The sequence below is a fragment of the Pempheris klunzingeri genome, chromosome 20, assembly GCF_042242105.1.
Source record: "Pempheris klunzingeri isolate RE-2024b chromosome 20, fPemKlu1.hap1, whole genome shotgun sequence".
NCBI lineage: Eukaryota > Metazoa > Chordata > Actinopteri > Acropomatiformes > Pempheridae > Pempheris > Pempheris klunzingeri.
In genome coordinates this window covers 20889415-20915529 of record NC_092031.1, presented here as the reverse complement: position 1 = coordinate 20915529, position 26115 = coordinate 20889415, and the positions used below count along the sequence as shown (strand labels likewise).

General features: G+C 41.8%; 1 protein-coding gene across 2 annotated transcripts in view; it reads right to left on the bottom strand.

Moving 5' to 3' along the window:
- Window positions 1-26115, bottom strand: part of jmjd1cb (jumonji domain containing 1Cb) — a 111781-nt gene that overhangs the window by 21088 nt on the left and 64578 nt on the right. For both annotated transcript variants that reach the window (XM_070851305.1, XM_070851307.1), the window contains 7 exons: window positions 22129-22242; window positions 9263-9368; window positions 8960-9084; window positions 6605-6745; window positions 5295-5336; window positions 1772-2042; window positions 31-582 (listed from right to left, as the gene is read on the bottom strand). In XM_070851305.1, the coding sequence (XP_070707406.1) occupies window positions 31-582; window positions 1772-2042; window positions 5295-5336; window positions 6605-6745; window positions 8960-9084; window positions 9263-9368; window positions 22129-22242 (1351 nt within the window). The remainder of the gene's footprint in view (window positions 1-30; window positions 583-1771; window positions 2043-5294; window positions 5337-6604; window positions 6746-8959; window positions 9085-9262; window positions 9369-22128; window positions 22243-26115) is intronic.

Genomic DNA, 26115 nt, shown 5'->3' with positions numbered 1-26115 from the left:
TGTATGTATCTATCCATCAGCTGACTGTACCTTTCACAGTGTTCTTGCTGCTCTCTATAATGCTGCTCTGGATGGTGTCAGACATCAGAGGTGTCTGTTGCCGTGGAGACTGGGTGATCTGTGTTACCGCAACCAGTTCCTCCTCTTCCTTTGTTATCATTTTGGCTGTTTCCTTAACAAGACCCTTCTTGCTGTCCTCTGTTTGGAGCTCTGCCCACGGGGACAGGCGACCAATGAGAGAAGCCGAATCGTTCAGTTTGGTGCCCTGCATCAGCAGCTTCTCGTCCTCGTCCGTTTTGGAAACACCACTCGGTTTCATGTCACTGCTGCCAGTCTTTAGCTCATTCTCAGAGTTGGGCTCTGAGGAGGAGGAAGAGGAGGAGGAGGACGAGGAGGAGGAGGACGAGGAGGAAGAGGAGCACGAAGACTGGGTGGTCCTCTTGTTGTGAGGATTTTCTGAGTCGCTGCTCTCCGACAGATCAGAGGTCATGTCAGTCTTCAGCCTCTTAAGACCCGCCTTCTTCTCATCATCCTCGCCCTTCCTGCGTTTGTTCACCATCTGCTTGGCCTTGGACTTGGAGTCTGGACAAATGAAAGGAGGAAACAAAAAAGTCATTTCTGAAGAATCAAACCCAGGAGTGATTATCATCATCAACCTCCCATTCATCGTATTCACCTCATTCTTCACTTGAATACTGTTGACTGCAGCTTTGGCATGGTGCTTGGTGATCATTGACCAGGAGTAATAAAATAACTTTGGCCAAACAGTCATGTTACATTTGTGTTTAAAAAGAGTGAAGCAGAAAATGAAAAGCACTACTATGTCTCATTTTTTAACAGAACAACTATCAATTTAAGTTGCACATGTTCACTGATATTACTTTGGTTATTCTCTTTTGAAGACTTGAAAATTGTCACTGATATAAAAAGACTTAACTCTACACAATAAAGTGAGCACAAAAACAAAGAAACAAAGGCAAATAAAGACTACTTGTTGACTACTGATTTACTCTGTGGACCAAAAACAACAGCAGAGTGCTGTTCTCTCCTGTGATGTGCTGACCGGTGCAGTAGAGAGATAAACACACTACAATCACACCGAGTAGACAGTGAACTGCCTAATGTCTGACACCTTTCTGATTTCGTATTTAGATTTATGTAACAAGGCGTTCAGAAATACAATAACCAGTTTAGTTCGGGATCAGATTTGTGGTTCATAAATTACCATCATTCCCTTGAGTCCAAGGATAACAAATCTTTTGCCTCTCCCCTCTCTTTTTCCAAGAGAGAGGTATATATAGGGGTATATGTAGCAAAGACTCCTGCTACATCAATGTTTGACATTCAGATTCTAATTTTTAGCTGGTGCTGACCTTTACTTTTGCTGGTCATGATGACAAATGTTGATGGCAGCAGATTATATCTCTGTTACCTCTTAAACTTAATGCTATAAGTTGCTTCCCAAATGGGTGGTTTTCTGGTTATTGTCTCTGCAGGCTGGTGTCTGTTATTGCCCAGAGGTGATTTAGGAGCACAAAGATGCACTCCTCCACTATACTTGTGGGTGGACTGTGTCGAAAAGTCACAGAATTAAGATCAAGCTGATGACCCCACATCAGGATATACGCCATAATTTAGCTGTAGGTTGTCAAGACGCAGAAGTAATGGCAATCATGCTGTCATGGAAAACGATGAGTTGCAGTGCTGTCATGTGTATACAGTATCTTTTGTTATCAACTCTACAGCAGTGTTTGATGGTGACGGTCCTCACCTCTCCCTGTGGTTTCTTCTCTCCTGTCCTTGTCTTCCTCTGGAACACTGCTATCTGATCCTTTTCTCCTGGATGAGCGAGAGTTGCGCTGCTCTCTCTGCTCGCGCCCATTGCCACCAGGCAAGTTGTGTGATTGGCTTGCTGGTTGCTGGCTTTGCTGTGACTGGCTCTGTTGCTGAGAGGCCAGAGTCCCCTGGGACCCTTTTGGATTGGGGCCTGATGAGGTCATGATGGGGCGTGGGCTGTTGGCTTGGGCACGTGTGTAATGACTCTATAAGAACAGATAAAGTCATTTGTGAGCTCACGCAGCTGTGAATTACAAACAATGCTATGAATGTACACATGCTCAGTTATAACACACGTACAGTTTGAAGCTATCCAACGGGCGAGCCCTGCAATCCTATCTTTGGGAATCTTACAGTTACACTGGTGTTTGTCGACGTTCAGCTACATCCAGTTTTCAGTTTATTCGGTCCACCTAGCTACACTAATGCAGTCTAATCCAACAGCTCTGCAGTAAATCCTACCATCATTCAGGTTCATTCCGCACACAGCCCCATCTGTTTCTTAATTAGTTATTGAAACTAACATCACTCCAAACACCACATTCTGCTGCATGCTTTGTACGAACATAACTCAAGCCAAACTGTAATCCAAATGTCGGTTCTCAAGCGTCAAGTGTCTACAGTTAATTTCTAAAACAAGAAAGACATCCTTTATAACACAATCACTGCAAAACCTTGAGAACCCTCTGGCCTAAAAGTGTTATATATTTCTGTTTGTCCACTCCTGCTGTCTTTCCACTGATGATGTCCATGAATCTCAGTGACATATAATGGAAGAAAGAAACTTAATGATGCGTTTAATACGGATCTGTTTGTCACAGGGGGAATTTCTATCTTTGATAGTAGCTCATATGGAACCAGCAACTTCAGTTGTCAATAATTGATCACCATGCTGGCAATAACATGACTGCTGGGCTTATTGACTGACTAAATATGAGAAATATGTGTCAGTAGTTGTGCACAGACAAAACAACAAAAAGGCACGACTGTCCCTTTGAATTTACTGAACACTTTGAATTCACTGTGGGACTGTGAGGGAGCAACCAGAAACTGTTGACTGTAAGATTTGATCTGTTTACGCTAAAAGAGCTCCTATGGCATATACTTTATGTTAGCTTAATCCCATAGTTAGTAATAGTAATCCCAAGAACTGTGCTGCAGAGAACATGTAATATGCAGTAAGACTACTACATAGCTATACTGTATCCATGGAGTTGCACTGGGCTAGCCTAAGAATCTGCTGTATGTAACCGGTTTAACCATTTGTCTATACAAAGTACATGTTTCTATTGATACTTTTCAATGGCTGTGACCTTCTAAGCCCATTCAGTGAAGTAAGCAGAGGTTCTGATGTCTGACCCAACTGTACTTCATGTGAAACCAAAAAAAAAAAAAACTACTGAAATCTTTATATCAATTCTTTGATGACTGTTTTCATAATAATTGTGAGATGATTCTCTAATCTATATATTAAAGAAACAGAAACTTCCATTCAAATGTGCTACACTGATATTTGTGAATGTGCAGGTTAGAGCAAAGCAAGATAAAGAGAAAAGAAAAGCAAAATAAAAAGAGAAATAAACATCAGCTTTGCTTTGTACAGGTAGATCTTTTTCAGAAACACCTGCCTGAGTCGTTTTGATCAGAGACAGATCAGCTTGACTGCTGTTATAGACACTGGCTACATGAGATGCATGAATGCAATATCACAGGCATGGAAAGCATACTGTGCCAAAGTCAACCACGGCAATAGGTGTGAGGTGGTGAGCTGTTCCTATGTTGCTATTAATCTTGTGAAAGTAGAAGACCGTGTCAATAAGTCATTGCTCGATGCTAATGCTTCACAGTGCAGGTCCGTCTCAGGCTAGAAGCAGAGGACAGCGTCTGCAGAGTATGGCCATGTCAGCCCTCTTCTGATAGAAGGTCAGACCCATGTCTGGGACAGTCATTTTCAAACACGAAGATGTTTGCAAGCCACTTTGTAGGGTGAACTATTAAATGAGACACATTATGACTTGGTCACAACTTGGAAATTACAGTGAGCTGAATACAGCTCCAAAAAGCCCAGCAAGTCTAGTACAATGAGATTAGGTCCTTACCAGGACCACCAGCCCAACCCGAGACCCTAGAGACATTAGTGAATTGAAGTCAGAATTATACATCTGACTTGATTTCAATGTCCGGAGTAACTCCACACTATGAAAAAACATTGCTGTGCTGACTACAAAGGGTCGATTCACTTCTGTCAGCATGCATCATCACGGCTGGGTGACATCTTGTGCTCTGTACTGTGAGCAAACCAAACTGTGATGTTGCATTCTGTAAATTGTGAAATGCTGCACTGATCAGCGTGTGACGGAGTCAGCAACCACTAGATGGCAGTGCAGGCAGGACGTTGGCCTGAGTGAAGCGATTCTTCCAGTCCAGTGCTCAGTGTGCATCAACAGACTACTGCTCGTCTATGTACCTGCAGTTGTATTATACAATACCATATAAAACAATATAATAATGAATATCAAAATCTTTCTTTGAATTAGTACAAAAAGTGTTCAACTGAGATAATCCAAATGTTTCTCCCATTTCATGTTGAATTATGAAAATGAAAACATGAATTATCATGTAGAAAATTAATTATAGATGATCTAATTTTGATACTCTCAGTGAAGCCTCCTCTCCTCTAGCTACAGAAATTTGGGGATACAAATGTTGAGAGAAGCAGCTCATGTCAACGTGTAAATACTTACAGGTGAGAGAAAAAGTGAATGGTCATAAATATAGTGAAGACATGACGAGTGCTTGAAGTTTACTACCCTCCTTTTGGCCTGTTATGAAAGCTCACGGTTTAACAGCTTACCATGACAAAGTCAATGCAAGTTTCCCTACGGCAGTCACAGTTCAATTACTACGCCAGCAAAAAGATTCTGCATTTTTCATCAGACATTAAAACATTAAATAGACATTACAAAATATTTTAATAGAGTGTTATTCTGATGACCAAACTATAATACAACAGAAGGAATGGAGGAAAATACTGATTGTAGATTATGGGAGCAGCTTCACTCTGAGACAGTTTGGTTTTCCTTCTTAACTGTGGATCATTTGCTTAATTAATAAAAGTCAATAGTGACACTGAGAAGACAGGACCAGGCTTCAGTTATTGAGGATGTGACATCTCAGCTTTAGAAATTCCTTCAGAATTGGTATATAGGTCATGCACGTGCCCATACGTGCCCCAAAATCTCCTTGTAGCTCAGGCCAAAGGAAATGTTTGGCTGTGCTAATTGGGTATCATTAAAAAAATGTAACACATGATATACTGACAATCTCATTTTTCATTTCAATCAAGCACTGCTCATGTCTGTCAAGTGTGCCTCTACACTTCAATATTTGTTCATTGTGTATTATGGAAAGTGTGGGTCTAGAGTGTTTGAGGGTTGTGGTGGAGGGGTTGGGGGTACCTGCGCGTTGCCAGTGGTCCCGCCGGGTCTCCCTCCCGCCATCTTTAATGTGTCAACAACAATAAGGAAGAAAAAATTAAAGAAAAAAAGAAGAAAAAATAAAAAATAAAATCAAGAGAACGTGGGACAAGGAGAGATTTTGTTAATGACTGTGGGATCAGAACGACGGGCTGAGTTTAAGTGGACTGGCTCTCAAATTAGCTCCTTCCACATGTGCAGTTTTGACCGAACAATGCCAGATTCTGAACAGTGTTCTGACATTGCCGCGGCATGAAAGGAGCTGACTAGTGACCAGTAGGACAGTGCACAGTATGTCTGTGTGTGCTCAGTTTTAATGTAGAGCTAAACAAAAAGCCCCAAGGAGCTGCTTTTGCTTTAAAGTTACCTCTATTAAACAGAGAGAAAGCAGACATGGGTCAACAGAATTCATAGATAACGATAACTGCTGTCTGATTTAAGAAACAAATGAGATCTGCATTACAATTGGATTGTTCTGGTTTGGAACTTTGCATGGTAAAAGATTTGGGATGGGTGTTTGGATCTGTTCTGTGTTGACCAATGTCTGTAAAACAAATAGACAAACAGATGAAATACAGATGATGCTGAGGTCAAATGAACAGTCAAAACAAGCAGTAGTTCAGTTTGCGGTGGCTTGATATATATACTGACACTTTGTAGACCTATCAAGAAATCCTAAATACCAGTCATCTATTTGGTGTCTATTCCACAACGTGAAGTGTTCATGTACATTTTGACCCAACTTCTATTCTTCCTCGGGCATATAAAGGAGCCGTTGCCCAGGCAACAACGTAAAGCACTTTGATGGAGGAAGGTGTGGGCTACTGGACTTGAAGCAAAGTAATTATATAGCTGTTTGGAACTGATAATGTCAGCAATGCGTTCATCACCACAATAACGCTTTTCCAATTTTATTTTCTGCTTACATTATTCAATTTGGGTGTACATTTTATTTTCTCACAGAGGTCTGACAGATGACATCACCTGCATGAGTTGTTGATGGCATGTGGAATTCTGTTTGATCCGAGGCTTAATTAGTACTTCAGTGTTCTTTCTCATTTTCACCCAGAAACGTATTGTATCATGGAAATTCCTACTGCTGATTGTTATTCTATTGTTACTGTCCTTATTTTTGCATTCGACTTTTATGCATTTTGAATATATAACACAGCTTATAGTTTAATATGCCAGTATAGTTTTAAGTGTGTTAATCCTCTTAAGCACCACTGTCAGCTGTTAGAAAGCTAGTGCACATGTGCTGTTGTGTGAGTTCTCTGTGTGTGTGTACTCACGTGGGCAGCGTTGTTCTGGCTGGACCGTGACCTTCTTCTGGAAGTGATGCCAATGTTTTCTCCTTTCAGCAGGGAGTGGACCACATCATCCAGAAAGGTCATCTGGATCATGGATGGATCCACGTTCTGAGGCTCTAGCACCTGAACACAGACCAGACCAAAAAACTAAATCCAAGGTAACCTTTGAAAACTAAGAGTATAATGAATTGTACTTTTTCACAAAACAACCTGTGTGCATATTAGGGTGACCAGAGCCCTACAAACCAAAAGTGGGACAGAGAGTTTGCCTGCTGAGAGGTAGTCTGCTCAATTAACAAGATGCAAAAATGGTGATGAATGATGATGGTAGGATAAATGTCCAATGTGCATTATATTAGCGCTTTATAAGAATGCCAGTTTCAGTTGCATGATGTGTTTTTGTTTTGTTTTTTTTTTTTTAATTCTGGAGCTGTCGAGGGTGCAGAGATAATTTCTCTCGGGCCAAGCAGGCTGACACTTAGACAACAGCGTGAGAAAGCCACAGTTAGCAACTTGATCTTGTACTGGCTTTCCTGTTGACGGTGGCAGCATCAGGAGCACAGCATGCACTATTGGGGCTGCCGTTTCCAAACAGCAGTTCCACAATGCTTTAGGATCTATGAAATGTACAGTACAGCTGTTGATGACAGCCTTCCTACTTTCTTCAAGGCCACTGGTTAAAAGCCAGATTTTATAAAAGCTTGTGTCCTGCAGTGGTTTGACTTTTAAAAACTAGAGCCAATGAAAATGTGAAATGTGAAAAAAGTATCTTTTCCTGGGAAGTTAAAAAGTGGTAGAGAGATTTGTGGACTAATGAATTTAAAATCCCACGGAACATTCGACGACAAGCAGCAACCAAACAGCTACTTGTCTATGTACCTGTAGTTGTATAATTAATCATTTAATTATTAATTTATTTATATCAAAATCTTTGAATTAGTGCAAAAAATGTTGGACTGAGATCATCCAAATGGTTCCCCCCTTTTAGTGTTGGCTAGTGTAGAAAATGAATTATAGATGACCTCATTTTGATACTTGATACAGTTTAGCCTCCTCTCCTCTAGCTACAGGAATCTGGGAAATGTTGAGAGAAGCAGCTCATGCGAACATGTAAATATTGTTTGTAAGACGTGACATGAAGACATGACGAGTGCTTGAAGTTTACTACCCTTCCATTGGCCCGTCACGTCGTTAGCCTGTGTGTTTTATGTCTGTCTACAGTCACCGTGACAGTGCCACAAATTTACAAGATGCAGTCACCAAATTTTATAGGTAGTAGTTAAGATCAAAATGAAGGCCAAGTTTGAAAACAGAAGTGGTCCACCCAAGGGCACTGGAAGTAGGTGTGTAAGAAGTAGGGAGGGGGCCATTGGCCCATCACTGTTTCCTTTCAATCATTCCATTCATCTAGATGACATTCAACCTGCATTATAAAAACAACTAATGACAGCAACTATAATAAGATGATACAGCCATCATAGACTGCACACTGGCATTTTGTGAAAGAAAACTGTTAGCAACCATTAATCCTTGGTAAACAAAGGAGAGAGGCGTCCCTAACCAGATACACTCCAGCCTTAACTACACAATCATCAATTTTAGAGGTTTCATCTAAACCAGTCTTTGGCATACTGAATAAATCTGTAACAGATTTACTTCTTTCATGTGTTCCTGCACCATACACTCTAATTTGGCGCTGTAGCTGGTATGATCCCATCACAAGACAGTCCATACCGTTAAAGTTGTCTTCACACATCGATTTTTTGTGTTCAGTTTTTGTGTCAGTAGGATGAGTACAGGACTACAGGATGTCAGCTGGAAATCTAAATCTTCCTCTGAAGGTTTAAAGGAATATTTTCCAATTTTTGCTTTGGCTGCTGAATGATCATGCTGCACTGCTGTGAAGAGCACAGGTAGCTGTAATAACGCAGCTGGTGAATGACAAATGGAATTACTAGCAAATCAGTCTGTGACTGGCCTGACCTCAGGAAAGACTAGAACAACACCTGTAACTATGGTAACTGTACACAACAAAGATGATCACAGCTGTAGCTTCAAAGACATGGAAATGAAAATACATGACAAAAATTAGGCCAAAATGTCTTTGTGTACAATAAAAATAGACTAAGTGCGGACTGAAACTAATGAACAAACTGTGACTAAAACAGACTGAAAAACTAAAACTTGAAAACACTGAATCTCAAACTGGATCAGCCACTCATTTCTCCGTTTGGTTTTTTATCTTGTTATGAGCTTTATGCATTACACTACTTAATGTTACACACATATAAACTGTACACATACATTTCAAAGAACGTTGCATGTGTGTGGGTGTACCTGGTCATTCATAACAACCATGTTTCGACTGAAGAGGTCGTGGTGTGTGATGATGCCAGTGAACCACTGGGTGGCCGAGTCCTGCCTGTACACACGAACGCGGTAGCCATTCAGTGAATAGGGACCTGGAAGCAACAGGAAACAAGCATTTTATTTAACTGCAGGCCGACACTTGTTACAGTAATGAGGTGACTGAACAGGCAGAGAACACAGTCACCAGAATGAACCATTTTACACTTTATACAAGAATGATGCATTTTACAGCGTGTAATACTTGACCAGATATTGTGATAAAAACCTCACCTTGCATAAAAATTTCCTGCACCTTCTGGTCTTTGAGCCAGCTCTTCACTTCTTCATGGAGCTGGTGGTTGTCTCTTAACACTGGGTTCTGACTGTCCACCTCATCCTGAGAGACACAAAGATACACAGACGCACACGCGAGATGAACGGATCAGCATCCAACCCATTGAAACTCCACGCGAAGACAGATAAATCTGAAAATGCTGTCCCCACTGGTGCTGTCACACCATTCCCCTCATTCAAGTGGCAAACAACAAAGGTGCGCATTGTAGAAATGGGGTTAGTAGTGGAGCCCGGTTACTGTGCCCCACTGCTTTCTATCAACACATTCTAATTTCATGTCATATAAACATTTATTTAGGGAACTAATGTGTGTGCTGTTTTTGAGTGGGTTAGGGTTAGGGTTAAAAAAACATTGGACAAGCATTGGTCTTTCAGTTTTCTCACCCAAATGTATCCTAAAAGTATGGGAAATGAAACTTTGACCTTCCGTTCAAAAGCTGTTCTGCACCACTGCACCAAAGCAAACTGTAACACCATGTCCCAACAGCGAGACAGTCTGACGGTTGCATTGCATGGCGTAACAATAGACGCCGTCTGTCCACACCGAGCCCAACAGATGCCTCTGTCATCACAGAGACGTGACGTAACCACTCCGGTAAAAGATAGATAGTACTGACTCTCTTCCCCCGCATGTACTTTTTGCTTCCTTATTACGTTTTTTGAGGCGGTGTCCTACAGATAATTCTCCATTTCAACTTCACTATTCAGGTGTTCCTCGCCCATTGCTGCGCTTTCAACGCAACAGAAATAGAAACCGGGCGTCTAACAAAAGTTTAGCTCGCCGCATCGCTCGCAGCCAGTTAGGATGTTTTCTAATTGAAAACATGGCAGCCAATTTGATTTTGTCGCTAACGCTCGCTCGCGTCACAAGCTTTTAGGACATGGTGTAATTCCTGAGCTGTTGCTAGGGTTTGGCTAGACCACAAACTGTTTCTTTGTGAAGCCCTGCAGCAGGCTTCCCCGTTGTCCAGCGGTAGCCATCAATACTGAAATGCAACAGTATCCGTAAATAGATGCTTCTGATCCAAAAACGCTCAATTAAATTCAATACATGTCTCAGCATCTAGTGACTTGTCAGAACAGAAATGTTTTCTCCTTTAAATACATAGGGGTGCAAAACAAATGCATAAACACAGCATAACTGCAATTCACTATGGGACAAGTGTGTGTGTGTGTGTGTGTGTGTGTGTGAGTATTGGGAGTCAAAGTGATGCATCCGATGTGAATCATGAATAAGCAGAGGTATTCTAAGCCAAAAACCTCTGTTGCTTGCAGGAAGGCTTGTCCATTTTCAACTGTTTCAAAGGTTATTTCAAAACTAATGATATATTTGTATAGTCTATACAGCTATATTAGAGCTATATTTGTATAGTCTATTATATATATATGTCTATAGTCTATAGTCTAGTGTAGTTTAAAGTCTGTCTGGATTCTAATGATGGACAGATGCATAGTGGTTGTTGACAAAAATAAGCTTCTTTGTCCTGGGGGGAGGACTGAAAAAAGAAGGCTGTACCTGTCACCTGGATCTATACATGGTAAACATTTCAGGTTCCTATCATTCCTCCATTGTTTACTGATAAAAAATCTACCACAGCAAGCAAAATACTCTTTCAAAAAGATCACAAAGCTATTAATGAAGACTTAAAAGAATCACAACTCAGGAGTGAATGCCCTGGGCAAAGACTACAGCTCGTATGGGACAGACATGAGAGACATCAGAGCAACCTGAATGTCTGCTCACAATGCAGCGCTGCAGGAGGCAAACAGATACAGGAAGGCCAGGGGCAGACGCGATGAGGTCACGGCTTTCATTTCACCTTCCTATCTCTATCTCTCCCGTTCTCCCGCTCTCCTTCTCCCTCCTGCTGCAGTGTTCCAGTTTCATAGCCTTGTTCAGCTCAAAATTAAACCACCATACACACTAAAAATAGCACTCTGGGATGCAGTAGTACAGAGGTCAGCAGAAACGTCTTTCATACATTCTTGCAATTTGTCGTTCTGATGGTTTCTTTCACCACTGCTATACCTAAAACACACTAAAACTCTCAGTCAGTTTAAACACAGTAACAATAAACAGTATCTTGGTGTGATTTATATAATGGCCGTCTTTGTTTTCTAACACAAAGGATTTTAAAAAGGGCACAGCTAACTGCGGCTTCATGTCTCACACCACGAAGTTGTGTCAGTACATGATAAACAGACAACACCTCTAATGGCTGCATTTCATATTCATTTTGTGCCCACCACTGATATGTTTAGCTTTCCAATGCCAGAAAAAACACACATATACAGTATGTGCCTGTGAGTCTAGTCCTACTACCACGACTGCAATCTATTCTGGTCTACTGTTGATCTGTTTAGATATGGAACACACAGAGACTGTGTTACCAAGGCAACATGGTCACCATGACCACCGATGAGAGCGAGAAACAGAATATGGGGACAAAATTGTGACCAGTGGCAACGTGTAAGTGAAATGATGTACAAACCGATGATGGAGTTGTTGTGGAAGGCTTATTTCAAATCAACCACTGCAAAATAAAATTCAGGAGGATGACGCCCCTGTCTGTGATGCCCGACACTTAACAACCATGGGGTGAAACCAATCTGGTTCTGTTTTGAGCAGGCTTAAATGACATTTCATTCATGACAGGTCAAGATGATCAACATGTTTCAAAAGAGAGCCCTTTCAACAGCAAATGGGATTTCTTGTGTGCTTTACAAAACTGCTGCATATACGTTATTATCTACTAAAAACTACATTACAGATAACAGCTTTAGCTAATGTCTTCTGCCTTTTTCTCGGCAATTTGTGCAAGGTCTGCTGTGAATACACAAAAGGCTGAGGCAGACACGTCGCAGTGTGACACAAGGACATCTTGTGCACCAGATAATTAGTAACATAACAACTACACACACATTCACATATATATGGAGACAAAGACATGGCTTGTTAAAGGCTTCAAACCCTCTTCCTTTGAAGGAACAACTTTCGTTGCTTTGGAGACGCTGAGGCAGGAGGTAACAAAGTGTGGGAGGCGTTTCTAATGCTATTACTCTTGTAGCACTGATGGTCATATTGTTGCTCACAGAATAGAAACATGTTAGACGTGTGTGTATGTTTTGTGTGTGTGAGATACATCCCTTTTAGGTATGAGGAGTACAGTACAATACAGTGCAGTGCAGCATGACTGAAGGTTGGCTGGATACTGGTCATATTAATGATACATTATAGCTGTGTCCATTTCGGACACTTGGCCGATATAACACAATGTTTAAAGTTCATTTCAAAAGAAGTTGTCCACATTTTTACCAAACTGAACAGTCTGCAACGCACATACACACAAATGGAAATGATCAAGAAACCAACATCCCCAAATACAAACACAATCCTCTCACTCACCACTGTATTCTCTATGATTTGGTTGGTTGGACAACAACAACACTGGTATATGTTTACCTATAAAGCTCTGCTGGGCAAACTCCCAGAATACCTCAGCACCCTTCTCACTATCAGCTCCAGTAGTTACCATCTGCGCACCTCCAAGTGGTTGCTTTTGAATGTTCCCCGGATTCTAACAGACTTTGACCAAACAGCGTTCTCCTATCAAGCACCATGGTCATGGAATAACCTTCAAAAAACTCTTAAACTAGACACATTCATATCCATTAATGAGTTTAAGAGTATCATTAAGAATGCAGTGAAGAAGGAAGGCACTTTCTGGAGAGGCCTTGAATATCCTTGAATAGCTGTCACTGTTTTATTGTTTTACTCTTTATTTATGTGTATCATGGATCTGTTTTATATAGCTTTTGATTTGTATGGCTGCTACCTTAGCCAGGTCTCCCTTGTAAAAGAGATTTCTAATCTCAATGGGACTTCCTGGTTACATAAAGGTAAATAAATAGCTTGAGTTGCCAAAGAAACCACCATTCATTCGTAAGTCAACCTCACATTCCAAAATGTGTGGATCCTTTTTGCGCCTTCGCCTTTTTTTGGCTCAGAAAGTCAAAACACTACGAAACAGACTGGTTCTGAGCTGATGGCACTGATGGACATTCTCTGATTCTGAAGGGAAGGAAACAGAATGGTTCTTTCATCTGCTGCACTAAGTTTCCTCGACCGATCGCTGCGTCTACGCTCCTCAACGTTGTCCGTTTCTTTGTGCTTCTTCAGAAGAGCTTGAACATCTTGAAACCCCAGTCTGCTCTGAAATGTTTGCCTGGGGGAGACCTTGCTGATGCAGTAGAACCACCTTGTGTCTTGTTGCTGTGCTCAGTCTGATCATGATGACCTGAGACATCAAACTGTCTTCACAGCCTCACCTTGGTAGCAGAGTTTGGCTGTTCCTCACCCAGTTTTAATCCTCCTGGATTGTTTGGTGTAATTGGTTAATCACACACCATCTATGATCTTACAAAATCCCTGACTGTGTGCAAGAGTACCTAGAAGAACTGATGCTGTTTTAAAATATTGATTTTAGATTTTTTTTCCTGTTCGCTAGCTTTGCAATTTGTAAATCGATAAAAATAAGCAATTAAATTTTAGACTTTTGAAAACATTCTTACTTTACAACATTTCTTCACACCTGCCTAAGACTTTTGCACAGTACTATATACCCAACCTCTTTCTGCCTGAGATTTAAGACTGACCCCAGTGCATGTCAGAGACAAGAGGGACCCAAGACCGGTCTACTTTATGGACCGGACAAACCTGGAAATTAAAATTGCTACTAAAAATAACATTGTATTGCTTAAAACATTTGTCACATAGGATACAACATATAGTAGCCTAATAAAAGGAGAGGAAAGAAAAACTTGCCATCCTGTGTCGCTGTGTGGGTTTATAAAGAGCAGCCGGACAGGTCTCTCTGTCTCTCTCTCTCTGTGTCTGTCTCTCTGTGTCTATGTCTCTGTCTCTGTCTCTCTCACACACAATAAATATAAAAAACTCGTGGTCCACTGAAGGCATGAACTTCCGCAAGTCATTTGATAACATCCAATGAAACTTCATTTGCTGATAGAGGGTGTGAGAAGTGGTCAAAAGCTGGGGAAGAAATGGAAGATGATCTTTTTCAAACTACAACTTCCAAGGTCAACAATGCACCTTAACGCTCAGCTCACATTACTTTATCAATGACTGCTACAGATTCTGAACACTTCTGGTGACAAGTGAGCCTAATCTTAAAGCTGGAAACACCTGACCTGCTCCTTCATATTACCAATAACTCAGTGCTGTTGCAGCTCAATATAAGACACAGCTAGATCATCGTCGATGGATCAGTTCCCATTCTGTTGGTGGTTTCCAAACCACAAAGATGTCACAGCTGACTGGCCCCCATGTGAAATCAAGATTGGGATTTGTCTTTAGTCAAATCTAACCAGTACAGACCTCTGCTTTCACACAAACTGGAAAACAGCCAAGAGCTTCTTTTGTCCTTCAGACGCGGTAAGAAATAAATGTTGATAATATACCACTAACAGACGCCATATCAATCGCCCCCTGCTAAAATGGGAGGCCTACCGTTGGAAGCTAGAGAGGTAGAAATCACATGTAAAGCAATCCCTCAATATCTAACATCAGTGTGAACTGACACCATAGGTGTCTGTGTCAGCATGTGCTTGGGGAGTGTGTGTATGTGTAAGCACATGAGATGTTGTCAAAGTAATGTGACACTGGGATGAACACAGGAGTATGTGACAGCGGGGGAGAGGGGGCAAGGTAACGGGAGAAGGAGAGCAAGAGAGGGTGAGAAAGAGAGGGAGAGAGAGGGAGGGGGAGAGAGAGAGAGAGAGAGCCCTTTGTACTCAGAGTGCTGCAGGGCATAAAGCCATAAAGTTCCACTGAGGCAGGACTGTCAGCTGAACAGCATTAAAAAAAAGAGTGTGTGTGTGTGTGTGTGTGTGTGATGGCAGCTGCTGTTTCTCTCCTCGCCTAGTCAAACCCAATGCACTCCTCCTACTCTTGGTTTCAACTACTCACAGCACCATCATCACGTAGACATGTTGCCACGAAGAGTAAATGTGACTAAAAATAACAAGGCATGAATGTAAAATGTAACACATTTAAAAATTGAGTTTGGACACACTTCTCTGACCCAGAAGGTTGGATGGACTTCCCTACATGCAAGACGAAACTGCCATTTCAAATTATTCATTTGTCAAGTTCTACTGTTAAAGCTCCTCACACCTCTTCTCACACTTCAATAACTAGAGAACACTGACTACCAGTCCAGTTACTACTTACCCTCAGATGGTCCCCTTGGAGATTTTAAGTCATAGTATCTGATGCTTTCTGTGATTCTTGTAACGGTTTCATTTCATTCCTGTTATCTTATTATTGTGTTGTTCCGTTCTGCTGTCATTGTGAATGTCACTTGTTCCTGGGTCTCTACAAAATACATTTTTCGATGGGATCACAAAGCAGCAATACCAACTCAGTGTGTGTGGTGTGATGGAAAACATGACATGAGATAAGTTAGTTTGGCTAAACAGGCAAATTATTGCAAATGCATTCAATGTATCAATGTTTTCGATTAAACTTCCAAAAATCATGGTCATTAACTTTGGTCTGATTCTGATTGTGGGGAGTAAAACTCTGCAACATCTTCTGCTGACTTACATATATCACAGAGGTCTAGTGAGGTGAGCGAGAAGCTGCCATTCAGGTTTACAGGTTCCACAATCTAAGCTAACCTTTCTAGGAAATTATTGTGTTGACCAACCCTGTCTCTCAACTCTGGCTCTTGCAGTCACACAACCAGACTGAAGGAATCTCCCCACTCTGTGCCTCAATCTAACATAAGGCACATGGCAATCAACAGAAACAGCAGTAAACAACAGCAGCTGACACTATCTCAGCTGGTAAAAATAACAGCATACATTACCCTAGCAGGAGGAAATAGTGCTTGCTTAGGACTATTTTTTAGTGGTGCACTGATACATAATTGATGCTCCATGAGTATTTCTGGCAGCCGGAGTGTGCATGTGTGATTCAGTCAAATTACATTGTGTGTGCTCATGGTAATGAAGGAACAGCGTGCAGCAGTGTGGCTCATTGGTGTGTTTTTAATAGTTCTAATAGTGAAGCTTTATGGGACAGAGGAAGAGGAAATATTAGGCTTTGACACACGTGCAGTACTAGTCAGTGGATACATTCATCGTTGGTTCGGCTCTGTGCGTGAGATTTGTCGACAATAAGAAACAAAGCCATTCCACCTACAACTGGACGCTGAGAGCTTCTATTAACCCTTATTCTGATAAAGCTGCAATCTTTGGGATACCGTGACGAAATGTGTTTAGATGTTAGAGATTGCCTTTTGGACTTGACAAGCGTCTTTGTAGTTCTCTCATATGAACGCTTTCTCCACTAACACTGTTGTTTTGCAGAAGAAAAATGATTTAGCCTTCACTGACAGATTGGAAACTGCTGCTGGTACCAGCATAATACTGTGGAAAATACTGAGCTGTTGTGTGTGTGTGTGTGTGTGTAGTTTGGTCAAACTCTTGAGTCAGCACTACCCGTTTTATTCTCCACCTCCTGTCCCTCAGCCTCAACACACACCACATAACCTTCTAACAGACACACACACACACACACACACACAGACACAGACACAGACACAGACACAGACTTGAGCAGCAGGCTGGGTTGGCCCACTAAACAGTGACTTCATTGTACAGTTTATGCCAAACAGATTGTTGCCCACTCCCTCTCCCTCCCTCCTCTTCCTCCCTCCGGTCTTCCTGTCCAACTGGAAAAACAGAGAGGGGAGTGGCCACAGCTCCACTGCTCTGAGAATGTATGAGAGAGAGTCAGACTGTTTTTACTGCTCTGTGGGGTTTAAAGGTCCCCTGAAGAATAGGCAGCTCTGTGTAGGCATGGGTGATTTAAGAATAGAGGAATCTGTGTGTGTGTGTGTGTGTGTGTGTGTGTGTGCTTCTTGCAGTTAGTAATGCCAGCATCAAAGAGTGAGGCTCCCAGTTTCCTTCACTTCAAATGAGTGCTGCACATACTGCTGATGTGGGGTACAGGGAAAGTAGTAGAGTGTGAGTATGTGCACTGTAGCAATGCCGTCGGTTACAAAGTCATTGATGGGCACCTTCTCACGGTACACCCATATGTCAGCGCTACAGCTGCTTTAGAGATTGTGGAGAGGACAGCACCAGTGATTGGTCAGCTGCTCATGTCTCCAGTGCTTGTGGAGAATGTTGTTAGTAAGGGCATCATGAAGCGAGCTTAGGAAAGACTTTGCTGGTTTTTCACTAGCACACATCTAATAAAACCATCTCCACTAAAAGAAAATTCATCTCACTGCAGCCCCCGCTCTGTCACCGTGAACAAAGGAATGAAAGAACGGAGACACCGCAGTTGCCTCCTATCCAGGAAAGAGACAAGTCAAAGAAGGATGGAAGACATGGAAGTTACCGGGACATAACTCGAGTTCTATAAGCACATGTGAAGCACAGCATCACCCCGAATCACCAAGTAAAGACTGCACAGATGTACTTTGGGAAATATAACTAAAGCATGATATGGCCCGGTCGTGTACCAAACACTTATTATCCTATATAGTGTTGCTGACCTATAAATCAAAACCTCCTCTGCCGGTATCTACAGCAGGGCAGCCATTACCTCCATGTATCAAGTAGAAACCCAACCATAGATGGTACACTGTGACCTCCTTGCATGATTCTTTAGTAATATCTAGCACATAGCCTGCTGTACGAGCCTGCACACAGAAAGTTCAAACCGGTTTTCTCCACAGCGCTGGCGGATCTTACTTTAAAGTGTGTTCAAGCAACGGATGTGATGTAGATCTAGTTTCTCACAAGTCTCTCTGCTGAGTCCAAAGAGCCACTGCATAATGTGCTGCGTTTATCTTTACAACTTTACCTGTGGCCATGGTGTGTTGTCACTTTAAGCTTTGCAAAACAACTCCTTTTGTTTTTCTATACTGTAAAGCAAAGCCTCTTGGTTTCAGTGTCTGAAGCCAACTAGAGGTCGACCCACTAGTGGTAGGTTGTGCTCTAGGAGGACTCTGGAGAAGTCTGTGCTCTAGGAGGACTCTGGAGAAGTCTGTGCTCTAGGAGGACTCTGGAGAACTCTGTGCTCTAGGAGGACTCTGGAGAAGTCTGTGCTCTAGGAGGACTCTGGAGAACTCTGTGCTCTAGGAGGACTCTGGTGAGACAACTGCTGGAGAGACAAGCAATTGTTACATCAGAGAACTATGGCAAGTTTCATCTACAGTTCATGATATGAGGATTAGTGGGAACATCATTTTAGGATTCAAGTAAAACTTTTGACAGTAACAATTTACAGTGTACTGACATTGTTCAATGTACCAAATTAACACACTGTCAAAAAAAACACTGTCACTAAAAGTGAGTCTGTGTGCGCGTTAGTGTGTCAGAGTCAGCCTAGGTCATGCCAGACTGCATGGAGAGACAAATTAAGTCGACAGACTGTCCCTGTAACAGATATCAGGTGTCTGTGTGTTTGTGTGAGTGTGTGTGTGTGTTTGTGGGAGTGTGAGAGTGTGTGTGTGTGTGAGTGCGTGAGTGCGTGTGTGTGTGTGTGTGTGTGTGTGTGTGTGTGTGTGTGTGTGTGTGTGTGTGTGTCAGCCTTCTATGGTAAATAGGACAGGACACTGGGGATCATGCAGACAGTATCCTGCTTTATATAAAATAGCTATAATATAGTGCTGGAGAATACAGTTGAACACACAACTTCATGCTTGCTGCAGAGCTTTTAAATGATCTACATTTCTGTATGGCTTGTTAATTAGACTTCTTAAGCACTTAATAGCATTTTGCCACCAAGGTTCTGATGCCGCTAGTGTGAAATGTCTGCCTAGGTACAATTCGAAGCTTTAATCAATTGAAATAATGCCAGGAACAGGTAAGCTACATCTGAGATCTTTGGCTTATTTTGAAATAGTTTGTCAGACACATCATTATGCAGCAAATCTTTGCACATATGAAGAGATTTTACACTGTGAAGCACACAGAGAAGTACATTTAAGACATCCCCAGAGAGCCCACACTGAACAGGAAAATGGCTAAATGTCATCTCTTTCAGTCACCATACAACTTACACTGGGCATCACAGAATTGTCCCACACCTGTTCAGCAGTGGGACGGACACAGTCAAGCTACTCTACTAAGTCCCAGCGGGTTATTGTTGTTCTCCCTTGGGACTGAGTGATAGAAACGATAGAGTAGGGACATGGAAATATACATATTTCCTTGATAAGGACATTAGAAAACTCAATAGACTGTACATGACTTACATCGCTTGACAATGTACAAACAATCACCACATCAAAGAAACAACGGTATTTCCTGGCATTTATTTATGAGGGGACAATAATAATAATAGGGGTGGTTGAGTTACCTAAATAAGGAAACAACATGCTGTGGTTTTGGTATAAAAAGGAGGAAAACATGAGAGACGAGTGCTCACTTTGAAAAAAATTGTAAGAGCGGACAGAGAGTAACAGCTCAATGGTAACAACAGTGAAAAGTAAAGAGCTGTGGTGGATCAACATGATAACAACATGCCACTAGTGTGGGCATTCATTTGCTGCTTAAAGCTTCATGGAGCTGGAGGGTGGATGAGACAGGTGCTCGGCTAATCAAAGTCCTCATCATACAATAAAGCCCAATGAGTCCAGCTCACATTATAGAACTCCAGCAACTAGACGGATCCACTAGAAGAGCAGCAGGACACTCAAGCAACCACGCCACGACAAACTGAACTAATAAATGGCAAAGCACGGTGTCTGCCCAAAGATTAGAAGCAAACATTAAGGATTGCAGGATCTGTGTGACTTTTTCAGGTTCTGAATCTACAACTACAACTAATGAATCCTAACTGGACAGAAACTATGATTGAATTTATATCATGATAAATACTGACATATTCTCTAAATAGTGATTATGTTTTTTGCCATATCTCCCCGTCAGACTACCAATAGTAACTGACTTCAGTCAATACAGACATGCTCACAATTTCATTATTTGCCGTCTTCTCTTATTTATGTACATTGATCAATATGTACATAAATAATATATACACACTTCTTTTTTTACAGTGCTCCAACTATTATACTAGTTCTGCAGCCTCTTAGACCTTCCAATGCCACGTCAAAGGAACGTTTTAGACCATTCTTACAGGTCAAAATTAAAACAAGCATTGACCCTCCAGTGTGAAGAGTTACACAGGCTTTTGTCTTTTTTCAGTCTCACGATCATTTTCTCACATAGGTTTTCTGTGACTAATGATAAAATAAATCATCTCCCAAATTTAGAAATCACGTTGGCATCACATTGTTCCAGCTAAGGGGAATTAACCACGGCAACCTCACGTAAGACCGCCAAGATCCTAGCTGACTGTTGGCAAGTCTGTGCTTTGGCCACAGTGGACAGCTACAGAAACTGCTGCACAGATTCAAAGCATGAGTCACCAGAGGACACCGCAATGGTGGAGCTCACTTCTAATTGGCTGCAGACAAAAAGAAAAAAGAAAAATAGCCTCTGTCTTGGTATTTGGACTTGTCGTAAGCACAAACTGATGACTTATGGTGAGAGTGCAGTACACAGTCTTCCCATATGGTGGACACTGAGTGGAACACAGTGTTCCAGCCAGCACAGTACAACAAGCTGTGTTCAGCTGCAGACCATGAACAACACACACACACTCGTCAAATACACAGACGAAAAACAGAAGTATACATTCCTGTCAATTACTGGCAATTGGGAAGCTACAGTATCCATCGTGTGTGTGAGCATCAGTCGGCATTAATGTGCACAGACGCATGTGTGTAATTTATGAGTCAGTAGTGAGCAGTCATGTGTAAAACCACTCAGAGGACAGGCTGCGGCTGCACGTGTTGGCCTTACATTCGCATTAAATCCTGGCAGTCTCACATTCATATGGAACACAGTACCCAATCCTGGAGACTCTCGAGGGCCAACAGCACTCCATGGCTGTAGTATCGGCCAAGAACTAATTGTCAATGACTAATTCTACATTGGCAAATGAGATCCACTTACAATGTGTACATTTACCATAAGACAACACATCTTTAAGCCAATAGAAACCTTCCATTTCCAATAAGATAACAGCTAACTTTGATTGTTTTATTTCAGTGTTAATTGCTCTGAAACTAAAAGCCGTGTTGTGACACTGCGGAGCCAAAGAGGTCGTTTCAAATCAACGTCCCTGCAGAATTTCTGCTCTATTTTAATCTTGTTAAGTGCTATCAGTTCTATAAACAAAACTGATTAGTCTAACAAACTAAGGCTCAAAGAATTTAGACGTGATGCTGTGAAAACATATTGAAGCACAGTGTGCTGTGTTGCCAGTAATGCTGGCGGACAGTGTTTCTTTACCTTTAGCTAGCAGTTTCCAGTTATTGTGCAAAGCAACGCTAAGTTAACTGACTGCTAGCGGTATCTTTATGTTTACCACACTGATGTGAGAGTGACATTATTATTAAAAATAATAAGCATTCTCATCTTACTCTCAGCAAGAACACAAATAAGTGTACTTCCCAAAAAGTAATTCTATTCCTTTAAAAATGTCTAATTGGTTAGTTAATTAGCAAAACATGGTCTTTACATGTGTCTGATCCCATTAATTAGATTCATCATGTGGCAGCTTGTTACAGACCCTTTATGTGTGGAGGTTCCATGAGTTACTTAAACAAAAACGATTGGTAATCAGTCATGGCAAGCCAATTCTGAAGGGCTTGGTGATCTCTCCGTGTATTGAGAAGTGCGAGTGTGATTATTACCTGGTATGGTTGGTAGGCCGAATGGTCAGACAGGAAGTCCAGCTGTCGGTCTAACAAGAATTCCACTGCTGTTACTGGTGACAACAGGCTCTTCCCCACCACCGGCTTAAACGTCTGCACACACAAAATACACAACATGATCAACCACAGCACAGCAACAATAACACAATCACATAATATCATCAGCAGGACAGTCCAAGAGCAGGGTTCCTACACCTTTACCAAAGTCAAATTCAAGCATTTGCAGCACTTTATGGCTGTGGCAAACTCTGTATACTGAAATCAATTAGGCTCTTAGACATACATTATATATTTATCTAAAAAGCAAAGTCTTCCATCAAATAGTGACTTATTATATTGATGTCATTTGAATTTCAAGCAGGTCCAAATTTTCAAAACCACATTAAAAGTCAAGCACTTTTAAGGATATCCAGCACCCACACAAACCCTGTATGGGGAACCTGACCTGATTGTCACATCAGTTTAGGTTAAGTCACTTTTTAGAACTCCTCAATATTACAATACATATGCAACACAATATCAATATCAGCTGTAGTGTTCTTTTACAAAAGTGTAAAAATGATATGTCAGAGAATTGAGACAATGTTACCACTTGAATGAAGGAGAGAGCTGAATGATATTAGGGGGTAAAGCACAAGTGATGACATAAAGAAGTGAGGCATAGAGGGACAGAGAGATGGAGGAGAAGGAAACAGAGCAAGAGATAGAAGAGAGCTCCAGAGTGATGAATAAATTAATGAGTAGAGGAAGTCTGACAGTTCAAAGGCAGTGCACTCCACTTTGATGTTGCCTCCTTTACACACACACACACGCACACATGCACACGCACACATGCACACGCACGCACACGCACGCGCACACACACACACACACACACACACACACACACACACACACACACACACACACACACACACACACACACACACACACACACACACACACACACACACACACACACACACACACACACACACACACACACACACACACACACACACACGCCTGGGCTCAGCTGTTGCTGCACACACACAACACGGAGACCAGGCAGCGTTGGCTTTCATGTCTCCTCTCCATATCTCACAGAATTTCTTATTTTCTAGTTTAGTGCCTGATATCAATCAGTCAGTCAAAAAACAATGAACAAATTGAGCTAGAAAAGACAGCCAGAGCAGCAGTGCGTGCGTGCGTGTGTGTGTGTGTGTGTAGTGGCGGTTGGCGCTGCTGTGATTTATACTTACACAGCAAGGTCAGTGTGATAGAAAGATGAGAGATTAGAGGTGAGAAACATGACCAGTGTGACCCTCCCACCTTACACACAGACACCCAGAGGAGGCAGGAGCACATTCTGTGTGCAAGCAAAACATGATAGTGTGTCTGTCTGCACAGATCTATTTCTGACAGACAGACAGACAGACAGACAGACAGACAGAAAATAAACTTTCACACTCAACTAGACAGGTCTTTCTTCTCTAACATGTGTTGTCAACAAGGACAAGAGCAGATATGTTAGCAGGATAAACGTAGATACTGAGTGATTTTCAGTAATGATCTATGCAATGGCTGGCTTTGTTGTGCACCGGTTACTTAAACTCATACCTAGCAGTCACGGCTTTCATTCTTAGTCATCTCGTTTCCATCTGTGGAAGCACACTGTTTTGGTTTTCATTCTTACATTTGTAAAGAACAATTTAGGATTGACATAGTCCAAACTAGCCTTCTGCTAACTCATGATGGTCGAAGAAAGACTACCAGAGACAACTAATAATGGCACAGCAGGTAGTTCATTTAGGTACATACATTACTGGGTTTGATATTTCTAACATCTAAACACAGAGCATGGTTGCCATCTATGGATCCCCGCTCTGACTCAAACTGAATTTCCTCTAAAAAAAAAAGATGTGTCCACACACACCCATGCATGCGCGCACACACGCCCAACCACAATTGGGTCACATCTGCCACAGCATGCCAGGAAAAAGCATTGTGCCACTGCGCATTTCCAGACAGGCAGCAGGAGAGACACGTTTCAATGTGTGTAGTAACAGTAAGTGAACAAGTGAGCGTACACAGAGACAAACACAAGTTAGCGTCTCCATAACAAGAACCTCAGACACAATGATAAAGTTTATGCGCACATGCAGGCTCTCAGGCAGTAATGTCATTCTGAGAAAGCAGATCTGTCTCCATCAACACAAAACACATACTCCACTACTGTCCTGTGTGTGCGTATGTGTGTTGAATAATTGATATGGAAAAGTGCAGCAGAATGTAAAGGAGATGAAGAGGGGATGATGGAGCTCATGCATCTCTAAGTGACCTAGAGAGGCCACACACACACACACACACACACACACACACGCTTTGTCATCCAGGAGGCCATTATCTGATGAAGGTCAGAGAGAGGGGGAGAGACACACACACAGACATAATGAGAGTTATATTTGTAAATCAGTCTGGATGTACTGTACATCTTACTAATGCAACACCAGAAGAAGAGCAAAAGAGACAAAAAGAGACACGGGGGCTCCAGGACTGTTAGAAAAGCAATTCAATTAATCAGGAAAGTCATTATATTTCCCAGAGCTCAAGATGATGACTTCAGATTGCTGTTTTCGGTCAAAACTTTTATTCATTGTGTAGTGATGTAAAACGCTTTTCTGTGGTGCGTGGTTAGGCCTCCAAACGTGGGGCTTGGCATGATGTGAAAAAGACTTCTGTGGACATTACTTGGGTAATGGGAAATTCTATTTGTGATATCTAAAACAACACTGGAAATCCCTCTCTTTCACTGGAATCAGTGGAGTTGACCCATTTAGATGGCCATACATCTGATTTAAAAAATGCCTCATTCTTTTCAAACTGATGAATGTTTGTAATTGTCAATGTCATCTACCCTTTCTTTGTAATGCTCTTCTCTGTGTTTCACAGGGGGCAGGGTAGCATTCTTACAACACATAGTTAGGCTCTGGATTTGTTCCCTGATTGCCTGCTAGAAGATGACTGTTCTGCTCATTTTACATTATATTTTCATAGCCAGCTAAATATTTATCTATATATTCTACTCTCTATATATATTTTCTAAATGGTAGAGGATTTGCAGGATATGCTGCAGGGTAGTGCTGCACTGATGAGAAGTGTGCTGTATGTGGCTCACAGTAGAACAGCTCCTTTCCGAGGTGCATGTGCGCACACACACACACACACACACACACGTTGTGATCTAATCTGCTTATTGCTTTCATTGTAAATGGTTAGAATTATCAAAACACAGCTGGATCTCTCTCCGTCTGTCTCCCTCTCTCACTCACACAGAGCATGGACATCTAAGTATCAGCCCCTCCAACCAACATGAGGGTGCAGCACTATCGTTTTCATGACTTTAATCTAAGTTTAATCAAATTAGTTCAGCACAGTTCAAAAACCTCTATAAAGGTCAGTTGTTAAAACAAACTAAATGAACTCTGGTTAACTCATTATTACTAATATTAAACAATTAAACACAACCAACCTCGCTCTGAGGCACTACTTCAAGCAATGACATTCTATTTCAAGTCTTAAGTGTCAGGCGACAGCAGCTCAATGTGTTTTACAGCTATATGAAGGATGAATGACACATCCCAGCAGGATGAATGGAAATAACGTTTCTGCCTCTGCAAGGCCCTCCATCAAACAGGCAGCTGAGTGGTTTTCCTCTGTGCCACTCCACCACCCGTAAGTTAGTCTACTCTGCAGGGATCAAGCCAGCATCTAGGGTTTCATTCCAAGCGGCTGCTGAGGCTGGCAGCTCAACAGCGACAGTGTTGGTTGACAGTCCATATGACAGACAAAACAATAGATAAGACTTCCATACGGAACATCATCCTTATGTCACATGCTACTAACAATGTAGGTCATACCATATTGAACACCAAACAGAAGGATTTGTCAGCTGACTGAGACATATCCAAATCAGTGTATGTTTCC